Source organism: Carcharodon carcharias, chromosome 6, assembly GCF_017639515.1.
Source record: "Carcharodon carcharias isolate sCarCar2 chromosome 6, sCarCar2.pri, whole genome shotgun sequence".
Taxonomy (NCBI): Eukaryota; Metazoa; Chordata; class Chondrichthyes; order Lamniformes; family Lamnidae; genus Carcharodon; species Carcharodon carcharias.
The window spans coordinates 159750062-159771517 of record NC_054472.1 but is presented as its reverse complement, the minus strand read 5'-3'; the positions used below and the strand labels follow the sequence as shown (position 1 = coordinate 159771517).

General features: G+C 43.1%; 1 protein-coding gene across 2 annotated transcripts in view; it reads left to right on the top strand.

The window, feature by feature from the left end:
• Window positions 1-21456, top strand: part of LOC121279235 (protein FAM135B-like) — a 454418-nt gene that overhangs the window by 398865 nt on the left and 34097 nt on the right. For both annotated transcript variants that reach the window (XM_041190288.1, XM_041190289.1), the window contains exon 16: window positions 913-1010. In XM_041190288.1, coding sequence (XP_041046222.1) covers window positions 913-1010 — 98 coding nt within the window. The remainder of the gene's footprint in view (window positions 1-912; window positions 1011-21456) is intronic.

Sequence of the window (21456 nt, the reverse complement as noted above, 5' to 3'; positions counted from 1 at the left end):
TCCAGCCTGGTCTATGCCATTGACCCTAAGTTATCAGCCAACTGAAATCTTATTTTTTTAATTCATTCACAGGATATGGGTGTCGCTGGTTGGCCAGCATTTATTGCCAATTCCTAATTGCCCTTGACTGTGCCTTAATCACTATATTACATGAATGGAAAGATCAACATTTAAACAGCAGTTATAAAGTACACGAATAGCAACATCATTGCATTTGCATTGATCTTTTGATGGAAAATGCCCTGAAGCACTTCACAGAGGAATCAGATGAAAGTGGACGCCAAAGTCGAAGAGAGATTTTAAGGGGGATGACCAAAAGCTTGATCCAAGTGGGGGTTTTAAGGAGGGCCATGACGGAAAAAAGAGAGGTGGATGGGATCACTGCAGTGTCTGGATAACTGAAGGCACTGATGAAATGAAGGCAGAAAGATGCAAAAAAGGCCTGTAACAAACAAAGGAAAGCGAAAGTTGGCAAACTTTTATCTAACAATTTATATTATAGAGGAATTCAGTAGATTGTGGTGCCCTTTGTTGCAAAAAGTCCAGCATTAAATGAGACAATGTTGTCTGGTAAATTACCCTACATGGAATTGATGCCTTTGGGTTATTTTCCAAACCAGGTTGGGTGTAGGATGGGAAGGAGTGGGTGGGCAGAGATAGAATTATGGGTGGAATTCTGTTGCTTGTTTCATCGCTGATGCACATGATTCCAAAATGTTAATTCTGTGCCTATTACAAAGCATTATTAGAATTTTAAAAATATAATAATTTTAGCGTCAGCTTACATTTAGTGTCAGCTTTACATTGCAGAAATGTAAGTGCAAGCTGTTCAAAACAGGGTGGACATTGTTCTGACCTATTTTCCCATGTTACACCAGTTGTTGCTTTGTTTTGAATGTATTTTGACTGCAGAGTGACACCTTTGCTGACTTTGATGCAATGACGGATCGACTCTTGGATGAGATTATTCAACATATCCACCTCTACAATCTGACAATATCCAGAATAAGGTAAAATATTCACAATTCTTGCCTTGCACATTATCTCCTAGCTATAAACAACACCATGTGTGTAACTAAACAGTGAAAATCATGTTATTTGCACATTTAAACAAAAGTAGAGTTTAGAAGCATTCAGGGCAGTAACATTGTGTAATAAAGCTACTCTAATGTTACCACAGCCGCCTTTCTTTTATCTGTTTATACATTTCTGAGAACACCAAAAAAGGCTCAAGATTTTAAAGATAGGACAAAGGAAGGAAAACTTCTTTTCAGAAAAAGAACAAAGGATACCTGTGATCCTGAAATAATGAAGGGAATCCGTGCAATAGATTAACAGACACGATAAGAGAATCAGAAATTGTGAATAAAATTTGATAATGTTAGCTACTGACACGAATTGGTAAACTCCTGCACTGCAGCATGGGAGGCCTGAATAAAATTGGGACTTGGGCCTCATTTAAATTAGACTGACAAGCCAAGGACACCTGCAGCATGTCTCCAAATAGCTCGTCGGCAATGGGGATGTAAACTCTGGACCGCTGGATCACCGCTAGAGCCCTCTCCACCAGTGCCCCCTCCTCCAGTGGATCCTGGGAGTGGGAAGGGATGGAGGTCAGTCATGGGTTATTGGGTGGATGGAGGGATTGGGGAAAGCAATTGAGAGGGGGATCATCAAGAGGGGGAAGGGAGCAAGCAGGAGGAAGGAGGGGCAATTGAGAGGAGTTTGGCAAGCACTCTTGCTCCACCCTGCACCACATTCAGGTTTATTTTTTTAACGAGCACTGGTTATGCCATATGCAGACACAGTCATCCTGAATGCAGTAGGCCCAGAGACAGCAGAACCCCTTATATCACCTTTCACCTTTAGCCATTCTTGTGTTACAGTGTAGCTCTGAGGCATTTACCATCCCAAGTTTAAGTTATTTAAAAAGCCTGTAAAATCCCGAGCACTGGTGAACATTACAAAAAGTGGTGCCGAAAGAGATGATACATATGAGTAAACTGCTCAACTACATCTTAAATAAATCATTGCAAAGACATTGCTGTTTTTATAGGGCCCGAGAAAGGGAACAACAAAAAATTCATGAAACAAAGAAAGCGCATTGTGTAAACTGTTGTTTTCCTGGAGGACTGGATGCTGCATTTAATCTTTCATATCGAGCCTGATCGTATGGGACCAAAGTTTCTTGAGTTATTGCTCACAAGGGTGCTATAGGAATTTGACAATTTTAATCCAATACTTAGTGGACATGGGAAAATGTTTGTAACTTGGCATTAATTAACCTGAGGTCACAGCTTGTCTGGTGTCGGAAATCAAAACTTGTCATTCTGGTATTCTCCTGATGCTGGGGGTTCCAACAGATTAGAACAAAGTAGAAAAAGTTTTACTTTGCGTATAAAGTTATGAAGAGAGGTTGGATAGACTTGGGTTGTTTTTGTTGGAGCAGAGAAGACTGAGGGACGACCTGATCAAGGTGTACAAGATTATGAGGGGCATGGACAGGGTGGATAGGGAGCAGCTGTTCCCCTTAGTTGAAGGGCCAGTCACAAGAGGACATAAGTTCAAGGTGAGGGGCAGGAGGTTTAGGGGGAAATGTGAGGAGAAACTTTTTTACCCAGAGGGTGGTGACGGTCTGGAATGCGCTGCCTGGGAGGGTGGTGGAGGCGGGTTGCCTCACTTCCTTTAAAAAGTGCCTGGATGAGAGCTTGGCACGTCATAACATTCAAGTTCTGGTAAATGGGGTTAGGTAAGTAGGTCAGGTGTTTCTCACGTGTCAGTACAGACTCGATGGGCTGAAGGGCCTCTTCTGTACTCTCTGATTCTGTGATAAAAAGAATATATGTAATACAAATAATGCAATAAGTTGCAGAAAGTTTTCAAGTCAGCAGGGCAAGTACTTCTTCTTCTCATTCCCTGCCTCCTTCCCCCGCCCCCCCCCCCCGGGCAAAGTATTGTTCTGGCTGCAGTTCAGGGGTGTGCACCAAGCCCATCCTAAACCACTTGAGGAATCCATCCAATGCAGCTCTGATGGGCCCAGTGGTACCAGCATCTGCTGAGCGCAGGCAATGGACCCTACCAGCAGTATTAGTTAAAGCCTTCTGGCTCATTTCTGTGGAGCCAAGGAAGTTTATTCAGCAGTTTTGAGGGTACTAACAGCAATTTTGACCTCTCTCTCTCCCTTGAGCTTATCATACCTGCGATGTGAGCACCATTTTTGAGTCAACTGCTCCTATTTTTAAAACATTCCTCCCCTCTCACTCACCACCACCACCATTTCCTCCCCCCACACCACCCCACCCTCCCCAACCCATCCAATTACTTTCTCCCCCACTCTTGTTTGGAATGTGGTCGCACTTAGAACATAACCAGCATGTCAACATTCCACCCTGTTATGGCTTAACATTGGAGTAATGGCCTGAAAGGGAAAGTGTTCTGTTCCTCGGGATTACAATTCCTCCTCTCGATGAGCACAGATCTGCAGCAGCTATGCTTTGTTGGGCAAAGCAATATATATAAAAAGAAATTAACTGCACTAATGCCTTTGGGAAGAATTGCCATCAAATTATAGCGAGCCACCATGTCCTTCCTTCATCATAAAGTAATAGGTAACTCATAAAATCATCTCACGTTACAAATTGTCTAAAATGTTCTCCCCACAAAATACTTGGCTCGATTTACAGACCATTCCTTGCCTCTCCTCCATGTCTCTCCAGAGACAATACCAAGCACGGGCATAATAGATCATATCCAATTCACTCAGCAAATGATACTTTCTCTGTAATTGTTGAATGCGGACCTGCGTGAAAGGAAAGGGGCAAGCTTTGCAACACAAGCAATTATCTAGCTTCTAGCAGTAACTCATTTCTTCCGTTCCTCTACCAAGGAAAAGAACAAGTTTCAAAGTGGGTTGTTTCTTTTCCAAACTGCAGAGTAATTGTTGGCAACTGCTTATTGCCAGGAGATTACACTGTGCTTGTTCTTGCGGATGGCTGTCAATTGCAAGTCAGAGAACATCCTAGGTTTAAAATTACAAGGGGGAAGAGTTTGTTTTGTTCCCAGTGCTAACTTCTTTTCTATTGGAAATCAATGTAAAGCTCTCCTTTCATTGCTTTACATAAAGGTCTGGAAATTCAAGGGTACCATGACTATTTTTCGGGAGCCAGAAGGCTTTAACTAATACTGCTGGTAGAGTCCATTGCCTGCACTCAGTAGATGCTAATAAACTGCCACCTTAGCCTCCAATATTTCAGGCAGGAAGGACGTGCTCATTGCGAGCCAGGTGTGAAATGCACGCCATATTGCTATATCCAAAGTAATAACCCCCCCCCACAACAATTGCAAGTAAGGAGCCCTGTGCCTGTTAGAGGCCCTTGTACAAATTGTATTCCTGGTTTAACAGCATTCAGGAAGTCTAACATGCACTCTTAAAGGGACTCATCCCACCTCACCCAATTGACCTCTCTCAGTCACTACCCACCTCCTGATTGCCCACCCTTTAATGAAGACTACTTCGTGATTGCCTCCCCTTTGTCTTTAACAATCTCCTTGAGTGCCAACCTACAATTTAATTCTCCTTCACTGGCATTAGCCCCAGCAGCTGTACACAGCTCACTGGTCTCATTTTAATTAGGCCTGAGGCCAGCATTTGGTGTGCCTTGAGTCTAACCATTTAACTGCAGGGATCATTCCCTGTGCTAACTTCTTGGTGATGAGTTGGCTTGCTGTTTCTAGAGCACAATGTCAAATTGTGGACGCACTGTACTGGATTTTCCTGTCGGCTCAGAAAACCCGACCTGCGTACTTTTGCACCTTCCTAAATGCACACCCGATCCATATATTGACTTTGCCTGGAATTTGGGGTCGCAGTGTATTTTGCGAGTCATGATGAATTTTATAAGGAGTGTGGGTGTGCAATGGTGGGCCAGTTAGGGGAGCCCAGCTCCCAAAACCTTACTCCTCACCCCCTGCACCCGTCCCTCATGCCCCTTTAGGTCACCCATGCCTCTCTATGCCACCTCTTCCCTACCCACACTCCATGCCATCCCATGCTCTCTCAGATCCCCATTCCACCTCCCATGTCCCCCCATATACTCGCCATAGTATGTATACTGGATGGGTAGATATATACAGTCCTCAGGAGTCATGCAATAGCAATGATAAATATTTCAAAATGATAGGGAAAAAAATAAATCTGTAACAATATACTAAAACCCTGAATTCAAAAACATACTCTTGCTGATACTGGAGAAAAAACCACTACTCTAGTGCAAATGTTATAGCACAGCCGATGGTGATCGCTGAGTTGCTCAAATTCCAAAAGGAAGTTTGAAACAACTGCCTCAACTTGTTTTGCTATTTGTATAAATTTCAAGATGTGTGCCATGAATTCAATAGTAATAAGACCACCAAGTCTTATAGGTTTCTACAAAACTAGATTAAACATTTAGTACAATGGGAAATGATTTTAAACGCATACATATATCTACAAATTACTACTATGATAACTTCTAAATCCCCTACTTAATCTGACTCCCAGTTACACCTTTGTTAAGACAACAGTAAGGCACAGATTTTAAATGACCCAGGCAAGGTGACACACAATACACTGAACCAGTCGAATTCAAGGTGAGTTTTCTTATCTTCGGTTCTTTGAAAACAGCAGCATGAGGCATAGATGCTAAAGCCTTTTCACACTTGTTAGATCTTAAAAATGCTTACCATTACACACAGCCTTCGCTCCTTTATACATATTTTCTCTTTTGAATGCAAATTCCCATTGGTTCACTATGTCTTTGGACTTTATTTTTCTGATAATAAAAATCTCTCATAGCACTAAGTTTTACCAGTAATCTTTGGGAAAAATAAACACGCTGGCCAGGATTTTAGATTGTTCAGGCGGGCTCAGCGGGAGCGGACAGGGGCGGTAACAGACCCGACCGCCCCCTGCGATCAGCTCAGCGCTACGATTTCATGCAGGCAGGCCAATTAAGGCCCGTCCTGTGTGGACGTGAACAATAGCGCTGAGCGCTACCTGCCCAGGCGGTGGAAGGAGAGAGAGCTGGGTCCAGTGCTCTTTTACGCATGTATGTGAAAGAACGCTTCTATCTCCCTGAGGCAGCGCCATGCCTCAGGGAGACTGAAGTGCTTTAAAAAAAAAATACAAGGACAGTAAAAATTTAAGGAAACATGTCTCCTCATGTGACTGCGTCACGTGAGATGGGAGATGTTTTTATTTTCAAAATAAAGTTTTTATATAATCAGTGTTGGCTTTAGGAAACCTCATCCCGCTTGTGGATGAGGTTTCCTAAAAAAGGTAAAGGCCGCTTGGACTTTTCGCCTGCCCACCAACCATTAGGCTGGGTGGGCAACGCAAATTTGAAGTTAATTAGTTCATTAATGGCTTTTCTAGGCTTTTTAATTATCGGCGGGTGTCCAGCAGACTCCGGCGCATGCCTGCTGAACGAAATATTGTGAAACAGCGCGATGACTTCAGGACGCACGCCCGACGTCATGATGCATCATTTTACATTCTGGCGTGTTGGGCGCATACCTGCCTGCAGGATGTAAAATTCTGCCCACTGTTTCTAAACTTCACCTGGCTAGATGACACATTTCACCCCTCCTTTAAAAACAATCTACTCTGATCTATTTAAAAATGCAAATGTCCTTTTACAGCTTACATTCTAAACTTCCTAGGATATAAAGGAAATAGCTGCAGAAATAGTGGATGCACTGGCAGTAATCTTCCAAGAATCCTTAGATTCTGGAAAACTCCCAAAGGATTGGAAAACTGCCAATGTAACACCCTTATTCAAAAAGGGAGGGAGACAAAAATGGGTAACTATAGGCCAGTTAGCTTAACATCCGTCATTGGGAAAAGGTTAGAGTCTATTGTAAAGGAGCTAATAGCAGGGCACTTAGAAATGCATAATATAATCAAGCAGAGTCAGCATGGATTCATGAAGGGGAAATCATGCCTGACAGATTTATTAGAATTCTTTGAGGAGATAACAAGCAGGATAGATAAAGGGGAACCAATAGATGTACTATATTTGGATTTCCAAAAGGTGTTCAACGAGGTACCTTAAGGCAACTTAAGATAACAGCCCATGATGTTGAGGGTAGTATATTAGCATGGATAGAGGATTGGCTAACTAATAGAAGACAGAGCATTGGGATATGGGATAGCATTTTCAGGATGGCAACCTGTAACTAGTGGAGTGCTACAGGGATCAGTGCTGGAGCCACAATTATCTACAATATGTATTAAGAACAGAGGAGCTCAATATTACTTAAATGGAGAAAGACTGAAGAAAGCTGCAGCACAGAGGGATTTGGGGATCCTGTGCATGAAACCCAAAAAGCTAGCATACAAGTTCAGCAGGTAATAAGAAAGGCAAATGGAATGTTGGCCTTTATTTCAAAGGGAATCGAGTATAAAAATAAGGAAGTCTTCCTAAAACTATACAAGGCACTAGTTAGACCACATTTAGAATACTGTGAACTGTTTTGGTCCCCTTATCTAAGGAAAGATATACTGGCCTTGGAGGCAGTCCAGAGGAGGTTCATTAGGTTGATCCTGGGTGTGGAGGGATTTTCTTGTGAGGAGAGAATGAGTATGTTGGGCCTGTACTCATTGGAGTGTAGAAGAATGAGAGACGACCTTATTGAAACATATAAAATTCTTATGGGGCATGAAGGGTAGATGCTGAGAGGTTGTTTCACCCTTGTGGGAGAGTCTAGGACCAAAGGGCATAATATCAGAGTAAGGGGTCACCCATTTAAGACAGATTCTTCTCTCAGAGGGTTGTTAATCTGTGGAATTCTTTACCACAGAGGACTATAGAGACTGGGTCATTTAGTCAATTCAAGGATGAGATGGACAGATTTTTAATCAGTAAGGGAATGAAAGGCTATGGGGACAAGGCAGGAAAGTAGAGTTGAGGATTAGCAGATTAGCAATGATCTCATTGAATGGCGGAGCAGACTTGATGGGCCAAATGGCCTACTTCTGCTTCTATGTCTTGTGGTTTTATGGTTACCCCATGTTCACATCAAAGCCTTCAGACCAGCTGCCTTTAATCCAAATAAGTCCCTCAGACACACACATACATACAGACACAGATACCACTATTTTACAATAAATTCCAATTCCATTTTGAGAATTATATCTTCCTGACAGCAAAAAAAAGTGTAACTTTAACTGCCTGTCAGTCTTGTAAACAAACAAAAACCACTTCAAAGGCATGTTCTGTTATTACAGCCTCTTAAAAGTTTAAATTGTTCTTGGATCAATCGACCATCTGCTGAGCTGAAGCCATTCTAAACTTTTGAAGCCAAGCCAAGCATTCATAATGACTACAGCTGTCATAATAAAAGCTTCCAGCTACATTGCCCAAACTGACAGAACAAAAGGTGCCCCATTTCCATTTCAAAGCAGACTGCAGCCCAAACTTTCGCTCCCAGGTCGGGTGCGCAGAGACGAGACAATTCCTGGCTTGTCGAGCCCAACATTTAAAAATGGCAGGGTGGGCTGGTATAGGAGTTGGGGCAGACAACCCGGGAAAAAATGAGGAGGCTACCGGATGCAGAGGCAGGCTGGGTCGAAGGCCTGCCTCGACGCCTTGGCACTATGTCCAAAAATGAAAAAAAATTGGAATGAAACATCCACAGCCCTTACCCGTCACATACCCTCACCACCCTCTCCTACACTCTCCATGTCCTATCCAGGCCAGCCCATGCTATATCATGCCCCCCCCCACCTATTCCTCATGCCCCCATGCCAAGTTTTGCTACGCAAACAATTCCTATGACCCCTCATGTCCCCCATGCCAAGGTATGACCCTTACCCACACCTCACGACCCTTTATAGTTCCTGTGCCAACTTAGTGCCAACTCATGTCGACTCCTGCCCCCCACCCACCATCCTTTACCCTTACACCTACCATGCCAACTATTATCCCCATGGGTAGACCCTAGGACCCATGCAGAGATGAGATAAAATAAAGTTATGTAAAATAAAGTCCTAGGTGTCAATTGCAGGCTTCACTATATTGGGGGAAAAAAAATACTCACAAGAACCCATTTACTACATTCCTTCAACTAAATAAAGCCTTACAATAACAAACTTTTTCAGCAATACTAAAGTACTGTACTACCAAGCGACTATTTGTATACCTGAGGCAAAGGTACAATAAAACCAAATTCAGGATATCAGCAAAATAGCTTGACTATAAATTGTTGTTTCCTTTGAGATTTGGTATTCTTGCGAATCTGCCCCGATAAGTGCAAGACAAAAAGCTTTGACAGCATGTCTCCTTTTTCAGCAACACTCATCAAACCTTTCCTTCAAATGCCCATTGCCTGTAACAACAAACACTGGAATTCATAGACCCACATCAAAGAGTCTGAAAATGGATGGTTGACACAGCACCGATCCAGGAATGGATACAGACAGAGTAAAATAACAAACAATATATTTTTTTAACACTCCCGGCATTTTTTTTTCGAAGATTTAAAGAGCAGGACTGTTGAGTGCCTTGACAGTTTTGACAGCTCTTTATTACAGGTCCCACTGACAGTTGTTTCTGACAGTTTTTACAGTTGATTTTGACAGGTCTGTTAACAGTTTCTATGAGTTTGACAGTAATGAGTTTATGCACTTTTTACACACATTTATGCCTAATTTTAACAATTCCAAGCATCTACCGATCTCAAAGGACATCTGACCTCCCCCAAAGGTGTCCCTGGACCAGATCCAAAGTGGTACTTTGCCCCTCCAAAGGGGTACCCTGGCTATCTAAATAAACCCACCAATACCAGATCTGCTGTTACCTGCTCTAAGCTACACACTTCAGGTTTCACATTCCTACCAGAACCTCACTTCAGTGGAGGAAGCTGATGATGTAAATACCCAGCTGCCTCCATAAACCGCACATACATGAAATGGTGCCCCATAGCCAAACTCACTCCCACAAAAATAGAAAGTGCCGTGTTTGGTTACAGGTCTTATGAATTTTGGGCACTTTTTGCCATGATGGAGAGTCTCTCTGTCATGGTGAAAATCTGGGACTGCTTGTCAATGGAGGAGAGTAGGTCGCAGAGATTTTTTTTCAACTTTCAAATGCAGTGTTTTTTTTTAATAGCCAGAGCCGTTAGTCAATTTAAATCACAGACAAAACATGACAGCAGAGGCCGATAGGATGTTTTTTTTTTACATTTTTTTAATGTGTTATGGCATTTACTCCATTGGGAAAAGTATGTAATGCTGTCATATATTTACACAATCGCTGCCAATTTAAGGGCCAATTTACATTTTCAGGACAGATGCTTATCATGAATAACTGTATTAAAAACACCTCTACTTTACAATGCAGCATCTAACAGTGACGTTTGAAGATATGAAAACATTTTACACTTGCCTTTCAAACTGTTTCTGATCCCTGAGCAGGCCTCCCACAGTGGTCACGAGCTCTCTGAGGAGGTGCATTTTTTTTTTAGGGTTTCCAAATCCCAGACCAGCACACGAAAAATGTGTGTAGGAAGAAATAAAATGTTCCTGCTGTCCTCACATGAGGACCCTTACCTCGGAAGAAGTGCAACTGCGTTTTGCACCTAAGGCCCTCCTGACCCGCTGTAAGGCCGCAGGAAAATAGAGTGGGATCAGGAAGGCACAGGAAAATTGTTTTTTTTTCCCAGCAAAAAAGAAACGAAGTTCAGTGTTTTGCCACCTGATTCACACCTCCATTGGTACACAAAAATTCTGTCCCACTGAGTTTATCCTATAAGTAGTTGTGGTGTGTGTGCCAGAAAGCTGCTTAGCTCAATGACTTGTCTGAAGCTAGTTAACTATAACCTTATGTTGCTGGTGGGGGTGCTACATTCAGCTTAGTGCTACATTAGTTAGGGAAGGGAGAATGGCAGGACTCCTACTCACTAGCCAATGACTCAGACAGAAAGTGCAAGGCTGAGGATGTCAGGTGAAATTAAGACTGCCTTCAGCGATGATATCTGGCAATACTCAGTTTAAGGAAAACCCACAAACAGTACCTACAGATCAAGGTACTGAACAGTGCTCGATGCTGATGGAACCATAGCCCAGCAAAGAATCAAAGTCTTTGGGAGGGGAGGGTTTTTTTTACTTGAACAGTCGAGATCTGCTCCATTTGTTTTCATGAAATCACCACATTAATGACAGAACCTCAGCAGCTAGACACACTCTGTATATGACAATCACAGCCTCGGCGTATAGGATTTTAGGGTTTTGAGGTATAAAACCCTTCTAATTAAAATCTCTGAGTTCCAAGTTCTCAATTTGTAACACTAGGGTCCTCAGTTGTACCTGACCTAACAAGGTATGAATAACTTGTATTTTTTAATCAAGTAGAATTTATTAAGCAAGATTTTACATATACTTAATGAAAAACATTGAAAGCAAAACATTGAAAGCAACACTCTCGTCTCTCAAGTTTCTCGGATTCCTTAAGCATTGCCAGCGCAGGCGATGTCTTTCTCTTCTCCTATCCCTGAAGTGATGTTGGATTGTGTCCAGAAGAGTCACCCCCCCAGAAGCCATGGTAACGCTGTGCCAACAAAGACTCCCAGCTCTCCAACTTTTATCCCCACTTCTCATTATTCTGGAAACCTTTATTTGGAAATAGTACAAATTCACCTCTTCCATTGGCTGGAGGTGCAAGTCATCTCTTGCCACCCTACCTCTGTAACTAGAACCATGTAGACTAAAGACAAATGTCCATCCCTTGTTTCCCTAGGCCTCTAAATTTTAGATTTGCTTGAGAACAAATAATACATTTCCTTTAGATACAGAACAGTCACAAATTCACATCCTCTTGTCAATAATTCATCTATTGTAAGCATTCACGTGAACATACTCTAACCCATTCCTACAAATAGTAAAGCCATTAAGAACCAATGTTAAAAACGCCTCCTATCAAAATGTCAAAATGGAATGAAAAATTTCCCTCTAATGTAGATGTTCTGCCCTACAAATATAGTTAACCAATTAAATCAATGCATAGGTTTTGGTTAAAGATGAAGTGTCACCCTAAGTTACATAGAAACATAGAAGATAGGAGCAGGAGTAGGCCATTCGGCCCTTTGAGCCTGCTCCATCATTCGTCATGATCATGGTTGATCATCCACCTCAACAGCCTGCTCCCACTTTCTCCCCATATCCTTTGACCCCTTTTGCTCTAAGAGCTATATCTAACTCCTTCTTGAAAACATACAAGGTTTTGGCCTCAACCACTTTCTGTAGTAGCGAATTCCACAGGCTTACCATTCTCTGGGCGAAGAGGTTTCTCCTAATTTCCGTCCTAATTGGTCTACCCCAAATCTTCAGACTGTGACCCCTGGGTCTGGACTCCCCCACCATCAGGAACATCCTTCCTGCATCTATCCTGTCTAGTCCTGTTAGAATTTTATAGGTTTCTATGAGATCCCCCTCATTCTTCTGAACTCTAGCGAATATAATCCTAACTGACTCAGTCGTTCCTCATATCCCAGTCCCGCCATCCCAGGAATCAGTCGGTTAAACCTTTGCTGCACTCCCTCTATAGCAAGAATATCCTTCCTCAGATAAGGAGACCAAAACTGCACACAATATTCCAGGTGTGGTCTCACCAAGGCCCTGTATAATTGCACCAGGACATCCCTGGTCCTGTACTCGAATCCTCCCGCTATGAAGGCCAACATACCATCTGCCTTCTTTACCGCCTGCTGCACCTGCATGCTTACCTTCAGCGAGGACATCCAGGTCTCTTTGCACATTCCCCTCTCTCAATTTATAACCATTCAGATAATAATCTGCCTTCCCGTTTTTGCTACCAAAGTGGATACTTCACATTTATCCACATTATATTGCATCTGCCATGCATATTCCCACTCATTCAGCTTGTCCAAATCACACTGAAGCATCTCTGCATCCTCCTCACAGCTCACCCTCCCACCCAGCTTTGTGTCATCTGCAAATTTGGAGATATTACATTTAGTTCCCTCATCTAAATCATTAATATACATTGTGAAGAACTGGAGTCCCAGCACCAATCCCTGTGATACCCCACTAGTCACTGCCTGCCATTCAGAAAAAAGACCCGTTTATTCCTACTCTTTGTTTCCTGTCTGCTAACCAGTTTTCTATCCATCTCAATGCACTACCCCCATTCCCAAGCACTTTAATTTTACACGCTAATCTCTTATGTGGGACTTTGTCAAAAGCCTTCTGAAAGTCCAAATAAACCACATCCACTGGCTCTCCCTCATCAACTCTACTAGTTACACCCTGGAAAAATTCCAGTAGATTTGCCAAGCATGATTTCCCTTTCGTAAATCCATGCTGACTGTGCTCAATTCTGCCACTGTTTTCCAAGTGCTCAGATATTAAATCTTTTATAATGGACTCTAGAATTTTCCCCACTACCGAAGTCAGGCTGACTGGTCTATAATTCCCTGTTTTCTCTCTACCTCCCTTTTTAAATAGTGGGGTTACATTAGCTACCCTCCAATCTATAGGAACTGTTCCAGAGCTTATAGAATCTCAGAAGATGACCACCAATGCATCCACTATTTCTAGGGCCTCTTCCTTAAGTACTCTGGAATGTAGATTATCAGGCCCTGGGGATTTATCGGCCTTCAATCCCATCAATTTCCCCAACACTATTTCCCTATTAATACTGATTTCTTTCAGTTCCTCCCTCACTAAACCCTATGTTCCCCAACATTTCTGGTATGTTATTTGTGTCTTCCTTTGTGAAGACAAAACCAAAGTATGTATTTAGTTGGTCAGCCATTTCTTTGTTCCCAATTATAAATTCCCGTTTCTGACTGTAAGAGACCTACATTTACCTTCACCAATCTTTTTCTCTTCACATACCTATAGAAACTTTTACAGTCAGTTTTTATGTTCCCTGCAAGCTTACTTTTGTGCTCTATTTTCCCCATCTTAATCCCTTGGTCCTCCTTTGCCGAATTCTAAACTGCTCCCAATCCTCAGGTGTGTTTTTTTTTAGCCACTTTGTACGCCTCTTCCTTGGATCTACTACTATCTCTAATTTCCTTTGTAAGATATGGTTTGTCCACCTTTCCTGTTTTACTTTTGCGCCAGACAGGAATAAACAATTGTTGCAGTTCACCCATGCGCTCTTTGAATATTTGCCATTGCCTATCCACCGTCATCCCTTTAAGTAAAGTTTCCTAATCCATCATAACCAACTTGCGCCTCATACCATCATGGTTTCCTTTATTAAGATTCAGGACCATAGTTTCAGAATCAACTACGTCACTCTCCATCTTGATGAAGAATTCTATCATATTATGGTCGCTTATCCCCAAGGGGCCTCGCACAACTAGATTGCCAATTATTCCTTTCTCATTACACAATATCCAGTCTAGGATAGTCTGTTCTATAGTTGGTTCCTCAACGTATTGGTCCAGAAAAACATCCCGTATACACTCCAGGAATTCCTCCTCTACTGTATTGTTACTAATTTGATTTGCCCAATCTATATGCAGATTAAAGTCACCCATAATTATAGATGTTCCTTTATTGCATGCATCTCTAATTTCCTGTTTAATGCCATTCCCAACATCACCACTACAGTTTGGGGGGTCTATATACAACCCCCACTAATGTTTTTTGCCCCTTAGTGTTTCTCAGCTCTATCCATACAGATTCCACATCGTCGGAGTAAATATCTTTCCTCACTATTGCGTTAATTTCCTCCTTAACCAGCAATGCAACTCCACCACCTTTTCCTTTTTGTCCTTACTAAATACTGAATACCCCTGCATGTTCAGTTCCCATCCCTGGTCACCCTGCAGCCATGTCTCCGTAATCCTGATTATATCATACCTGTTTATATCTATTTGTGTGGTTAATCCATCCACTTTATTGTGAATGCTCCTCACGTTAAGTCACAAAGCCTTAAGGCTTGTCTTTTTAACATTATTTGTCCCGTTCCCACTATTTTTCACTGAGGCCCTGTTTGATACTTGCCCTTGATTTATCTACATATCACTTTCCTTATTCCCCTTTCTGTCTTTTGTTCTTGCCCTTGATTCCCTCTCCTCTTACTCTTTGCATAGGTTCCCATCCCCCTGCCATTTTAGTTTAAACCCTCCCCAACCACTCTAGCAAATATTCCCCCTAGGACATTAGTTCTGGTCCTGCCCAGGTGTAACCCGTCCAGTTTGTACTGGTCCTACCTCCCCCAGAACCGGTCCCAATGTCCCAGGAATCTGAAACCCTCCCCCTCACACCATCTCCTCAGCCACATATTCAGACAATATATCCTGCTATTTCTGCTCTGCCCAGCACGTGGCACTGGTAGTAATCCTGAGATCACTATCTTTGAGGTCCTACTTTTCAACTAACTTCCTAACTCCCTATATTCTGCTTTTAGGACCTCATCCCTTTTTTTTTAATCTATGTCATTTGTACCAATGTGTACCACAACCACTGGCTGTTCACCCTCCCCCTTCAGAATGTCCTGTAGCTGCTCTGAGACATTCTTGACCCTAGCGCCAGGGAGACAATATACCATTCTGTAGTCTTGTTTGTGGCCACAGAAATGCCTATCTATTCCACTTACAATTGAATCCCCTACTGCATTCCTGCACTTTTTATTCCTCCCCTGTGCAGCAGAGCCAACCAATTGATTCTTGAGAATCACAAAGAATCAATTTGTGTGCAATAAATTTGGCTGTTGCTGCTTTCCCCTGAGAGGCCATTCCCCTCAACACTCTCCAAAGTGGTATATCTGTTTTGCAGGGGATTAGCCACAGGGGATTCCTGCACTCCCTGCCTAGTCTTCTTGCTCTGCCTGGTGGTCACCCATTCTCTTCCTGCCTGTGGACTCTTAGCCTGTGGTGTGACCACCTCTCTATGCGTGCTATCCACGATACTCTCCGCCTCGCGGATGCTCCACAGTGTCCTCCAGGCTTCCAGGAGCTGCAACTGGAAACACCTCACATACACATGCTGGTCCCAGGCACTGGGAATGTTCCCGGCTTCCCACATAGAGCAGGAGGAGTACACCATGGCTTTGAGCTCTCCTGCTATGACATAGCCCTTTAAATTAAATTAAACCTTTTGGAAGATACATAATAGCAAATAATATCAATTACCCTAGGGCGCTTCTTCCCTGCTCCTTGTTGTTGCAGAATATAACCCTTACAAATGATGAACCACAAAATAAGACCTTAAAACCTATAAGCGATGAAAGTAGTAAATACTTACCCAACCATACTCATGGTACTCAATGGGTAACCGCGTTCCCTCCTCACCGAACTCCCAAAGCAGCATGTCAGTGCAGACTGTGATGCTGACTGCAGGACACTCTTCCCAGACTGCTTCACAGCGATGCTGACTGCAGGACACTCTTCCCAGACTGCTTCACAGTGATGCTAACTGCAGGACACTCTTCTCAGACTGCTTCACAGTGATGCTGACTGCAGGACACTCTTCCCAGACTGATTCATTGTGATGCTGACTGCAGGACATTCTTCCCAGACTGCTTCACAGCGATGCTGACTGCAGGACACTCTTCCCAGACTGATTCATTGTGATGCTGACTGCAGGACACTCTTCCCAGACTGCTTCACAGCGATGCTGACTGCAGGACACTCTTCGCAGCAAGTTAAGCTATCTTTCTAGCCATTTTTTCAAACTGATAAAAAAAACTCCAAATTGTATCATGGGTAGTTAAGACAGCACATAGCTGTTCGAACTCAAGACTCTCAGGCAGCTTAAAGTTGTAAAAACAATTTTAGGTGAACTCTGCTCCAAAGGGATGGTCTCCGTTGCCCTCGGCGTTTGCGGATGACACAAAAATTGGTTGGGTGGTAAACAGTGAGGAGGGTAGCCTTAGATTACAGGAGGATATAGACTGGCTGGTCAGATGGGCTGATCAGTGGCAAATGGAACTTATTCCGGATAAGTGTGAGGCGATGCACTTGGGCAGGACAAACAAGGCATGGGAATACACAATGAATGGTAGGACCCTGGAAAGTACCAAGGATCAGAGAGACATTGGTGTGCATGTCCACCGGTCCCTTAAGGTGGTGGGACAGATAGATAAGGTGGTTAAAATGGCATTTGGGATACTTGCCTTTATTAGCCAAGGCATAGAGCAGGGAGGTTATGCTGGAACTGTATAAAATGCTGGTTAGGCCACAGCTAAAGTTTGTGTGCAGTTCTGGAACCTGCGTTATAGGAAGGATGTGATTGCACTATAGAGAATACAGAGGAGACTAACCAGGATATTGCCTGGGCTGGAGAGCTTTAGTTATGAGGAGAGATTGGATATTTTCCTTGGAGCAGAGGAGGTTGAGGGGGGACATAATTGAGGTGTATAAAATTATGAGGGGCATAGATAGGGTAGACAGAAAGGAACTTTGCCCCTTGGTGGAGGGATCAATAACTAGGGGGCATAGATTTAAGGTAAGGAGCAGGAGGTTTAGTGGGGATGTGAGGAATAATTTTTTCACCCAGAGGGTGGTGGGAATCTGGATTTCACTGCCTGAAAGGGTGGTAGAGGCAGAAACCCTCATAACATTTAAGATGTCTTTGGATGTGCACTTGCGATGCCATGGGCCTAGTGCTAGAAAATGGGATTAGAATTGTTAGGTACTTGTTTGATCGGTGCACACTCGATGGGCCAAAGGGCCTTTTTCTGTGCTGTAGACCTCTATGACTCTAATTAAGTGTAGTTTCTCACCAGCAACAGCCTCCCTGTTCTCCAACTAGCAGAAATACAAACTGAGCTATTTAGTTTAAAGATTAAAATCCAAAGATGTTACCAACCAACAGCAAACACTAAAAATTAGCAGTATTATCAAAATCTTACAAGCAGGGCCTAAACATTAATCCCCAAGTGTCTGTTTGTTACTTCAGCTCATTTGCTTTATTCCCTAAACACCTTGTACTGAAGAATATAGCATTAAGTTGCCAACTACCTTCTTGTCTATTTCCTAGCCATTTTTCCTCCATTTTTCACATTCTCTTAATTATTTTCTGCCTTTTATTTCCAGCTTTGCTTCTGAATCTACCCTCCTGATTCATAACCCCTTGCTAAACTATGTTAAGCCCTCCCCAATATCATGAGCACACCTCCCCTTGGTGATATTTGTCTCCACTCTGTTAGTGTGCAATCCATCCAGATTATCCATGCAACACTACCACAGAACCGGTCCCATAGCCACACATTCATCTTCACTGTCCTATTTTTGTACTAACGAATGTGTGGCATCAAGAGTAATCCAGAGATTACTACATTCTGGGGCCCTACTTATTAAATTTTTCATAGCTCCCTAAAATCTGCCTGCAGGACTTTGTCCCTCTTTCTACCCATATCATTGGCACTGATGTGGACCAAGAACTTTGAGAGTTCACCTCAGAATGTTTTCCAACTTATCAGAGACGTCCTTGACCCAGTAATCAGGGAGGCAACATGCCAACCTGGAGTCAACCTATGGCCGCAGAAACACCTGTCAGTCCCCTAGCTGTTGAAATCCCTATGGACATTCAGGCTTGAGCTAATAAGTGAAAAATGGCATTCACGTCACGAAAATGCCAAGGAATGACAACCTCCAAGAAGAGAGCATCTAACCATATCCACTCAACATTCAGCGGCACCACCATCACTGAATCCCCCACTGTCCACACCCTAGGGGTTACCATTGATCAGAAACTTAATTGGACTAGCCATATAAATACTGTGGCTACAAGAGCAGATTGGACACTGGGAGTTCTGCAGAGAGTAACTCACCTCCTGTCTCTCCAAAGCCTGTCCACCTTTGTAACTGTAGACTCCTCATCATTTGAGAATTTCCAAGCTGTAAGTTTCTTAATTGTCTTCCGTGGGTCCTCTCTTGCCTGAAGAGTAGGATTTGGAATCAGCTTGGACTTTCCTCAAACCAGCAGGTCATGCTGTCATTGTTGGTGCTTGGGGGAGCTTCTGCAGCTACAACACCTCTGGCCTTCCTCTGGGCACATTGGATGATGTGAGTTTGTCATAGCTAGTCCTTGAACCATGCTGAACCAAATTTCAGTGCTTGGTCGGCTACAATGTTTTCCCTAGAGAGGTGGTGTGCAATGCAGATGTTAGTCTCCTTTTTAGGGTGTCTTTTTTTTTAGAGTAGCCACCTTGATTTTTTTTTTTTTGCCTTGAAACAGTTCCCCATAGAAGATCTGCTTGGGGATCTTGTAATCATCCTTGTGAGACACATGACCTGCCCCTTAAAGCTGAATTTTCTGGAGAGTTGTCTCCCTGCTGTTAAGCCCAGGACAGTGATGGACCTCATTGTTTCTGATTTTTTCGTCCTGCCATTGAACTCTCATGATGGACCTCAGGTGTCTTTTGGAAGCATTCCAGAGCTTTGACGTGGCACCTGTAGCAGATCCCAGGGTTCTGCACCATACAGCAGGGTGGTAAGGACAATGGCCTGTTAGAATTTGATTTTGGCCTTCAGGTTAATGCCATGATGCTTCCAGACATGATCATGGAGTAAGCCATAGATATAACTTGCTTTCTGGATGCGTGCATGGATATCTTCATCAGCCTTGACATCTCTAGAGAGCATACTGCCAATGTATGGGAATTTTTCTAAAACCTTGAGACTAGTGGCATCAATGGTTATTTCTGGTGCTTCATAGTGTGTGCCTGGTGCTGGCTGAAACATTCTAAGGATGAATTAAAACAAAACTATTGCTTTACTGACCTTGCTTCTAATGCCAACCCCTCCCCCAATCCCACTATCTACAAGGCATAAGTCAGCAGTGATGGAATTCTTTCCACTCACTTGAGTGGGCACAGCTTCAACAATAGTTCAGAATCTCAACACCATCCAAGATAAAGTAGTTCACTTGATCCTATCAACCATCTTAAATATTCTCTCCTTTCACCACCAACGCACAGTAATAGTAGTGTATACCAACTACAAGATGGCATTACAGCAACTCTCCAAATCTCCTTTGACAGCTTCTTCCAAACCCTTGACTTCTGCCACCTAGAAGGGAAAAAGGCAGCAAATGTGTGGGTACATCATCACCTGCAAGTTCTCCTGCAAGTCACACATTATCCTGACTTGGAACCATATCATTATCATCTCTTCACTGTCGATGGGTCAAAATCCTGCAACTCTGTCCCTAAGAGCATTATTAACTCTGGTGGTTCAAGAAGGCAGCTCACCACCACTGCCTCAAGGGCAATTGGGGATGGGAAATAAATGCTGGTTCAGTCAGTGACATTCATATCCCAAGAATGAATTTAAACAAAATCATTGCCTTTTTGACTTTGCTTCTCATGCACCCACTCCCCCTCACCACCCCCATCATCCTGTATAGCTGAGCCACTCATGGAGCCGATTCTACTGTGGCTCTGCTGTCCAGAGGAACCATCACTCTCACCAGAATTCAGAACTGAATACTAATCAGAAAGCAAGGTGCACTCAGGGGACTCCTACATAACTTGCCTGGCCCTCTTTGCCTGCTTGGTTGTCACCTTTTCCTTTCTGCCTCTTCCGATCTTAGCTGTGGGGTGGCCATTTCCTGGAACATGCTACCTGTGTAGCAAACAACGACATGGATGCACTGTAGTGACGCAAGCTGTTGCTCATGCTCTGGAAACTCCTACAGCTGTCAACACTTGCTGCACATGTGGTTGTCCAGGACAAGAGAAGCCTCCTAGACTGCCCACATAGCCCAGGATGTTCATTCTGTGGGCACTGAGGTGCCCTGCCATGCCTCTATTTATTAGACCACTAACTAAACTTACCAGAAACATACAAGACGTCCCTGATCTGGACAAAAAAAAAAACAACTCACCAGTTACTAATTAATCAGCTCCATCTCTTGTGCAAAAGCACTTTGTTATTTTATACCTCTTTCCCTGAAACCTCTGGTTTCTCATCTCTTGAACTAATTGTTCTATTGCAAAAAATACTGAACACGTAAGAACGGGAAAGATATATATAGATACGCAATTCTTATGCTTGCCTTAAATCCCTCAGGTTCTGCTGCTCCTCCCTCTGTGTTGATTTGGATGTTATTCTGACATCAATTTTGATTCTTTCTGTGTTTGATTTGCTTCACTCCCATTGCTTTGTTTCCAGACTCTGCTTTCTTGGCTTGCTGTTCTGGATCTCTGCTCTGCTCCAGTCCCTTTATGATCTGATCTCATGGCGTGCTTTTGAAATCTGGAATCCTCATTCAAACTGAACCATGGCGGTAACAGTACAGATTCAAGCAGGCAGAAGCTGGATTTTAATCTATGTCAGTAACACGTTGAAAGCGTGAGATGAAATTCTAGGCAGGGAGGTGGAGCAGAATACAACAGAGCCACCGAAGAAGCATCTGAATGCTCTGAATTTGGGTGGCGTGAGAGGGTCAGTAGCATAGTGAACCACATGCTCTCTCTGCATTGATAAGCACATGTA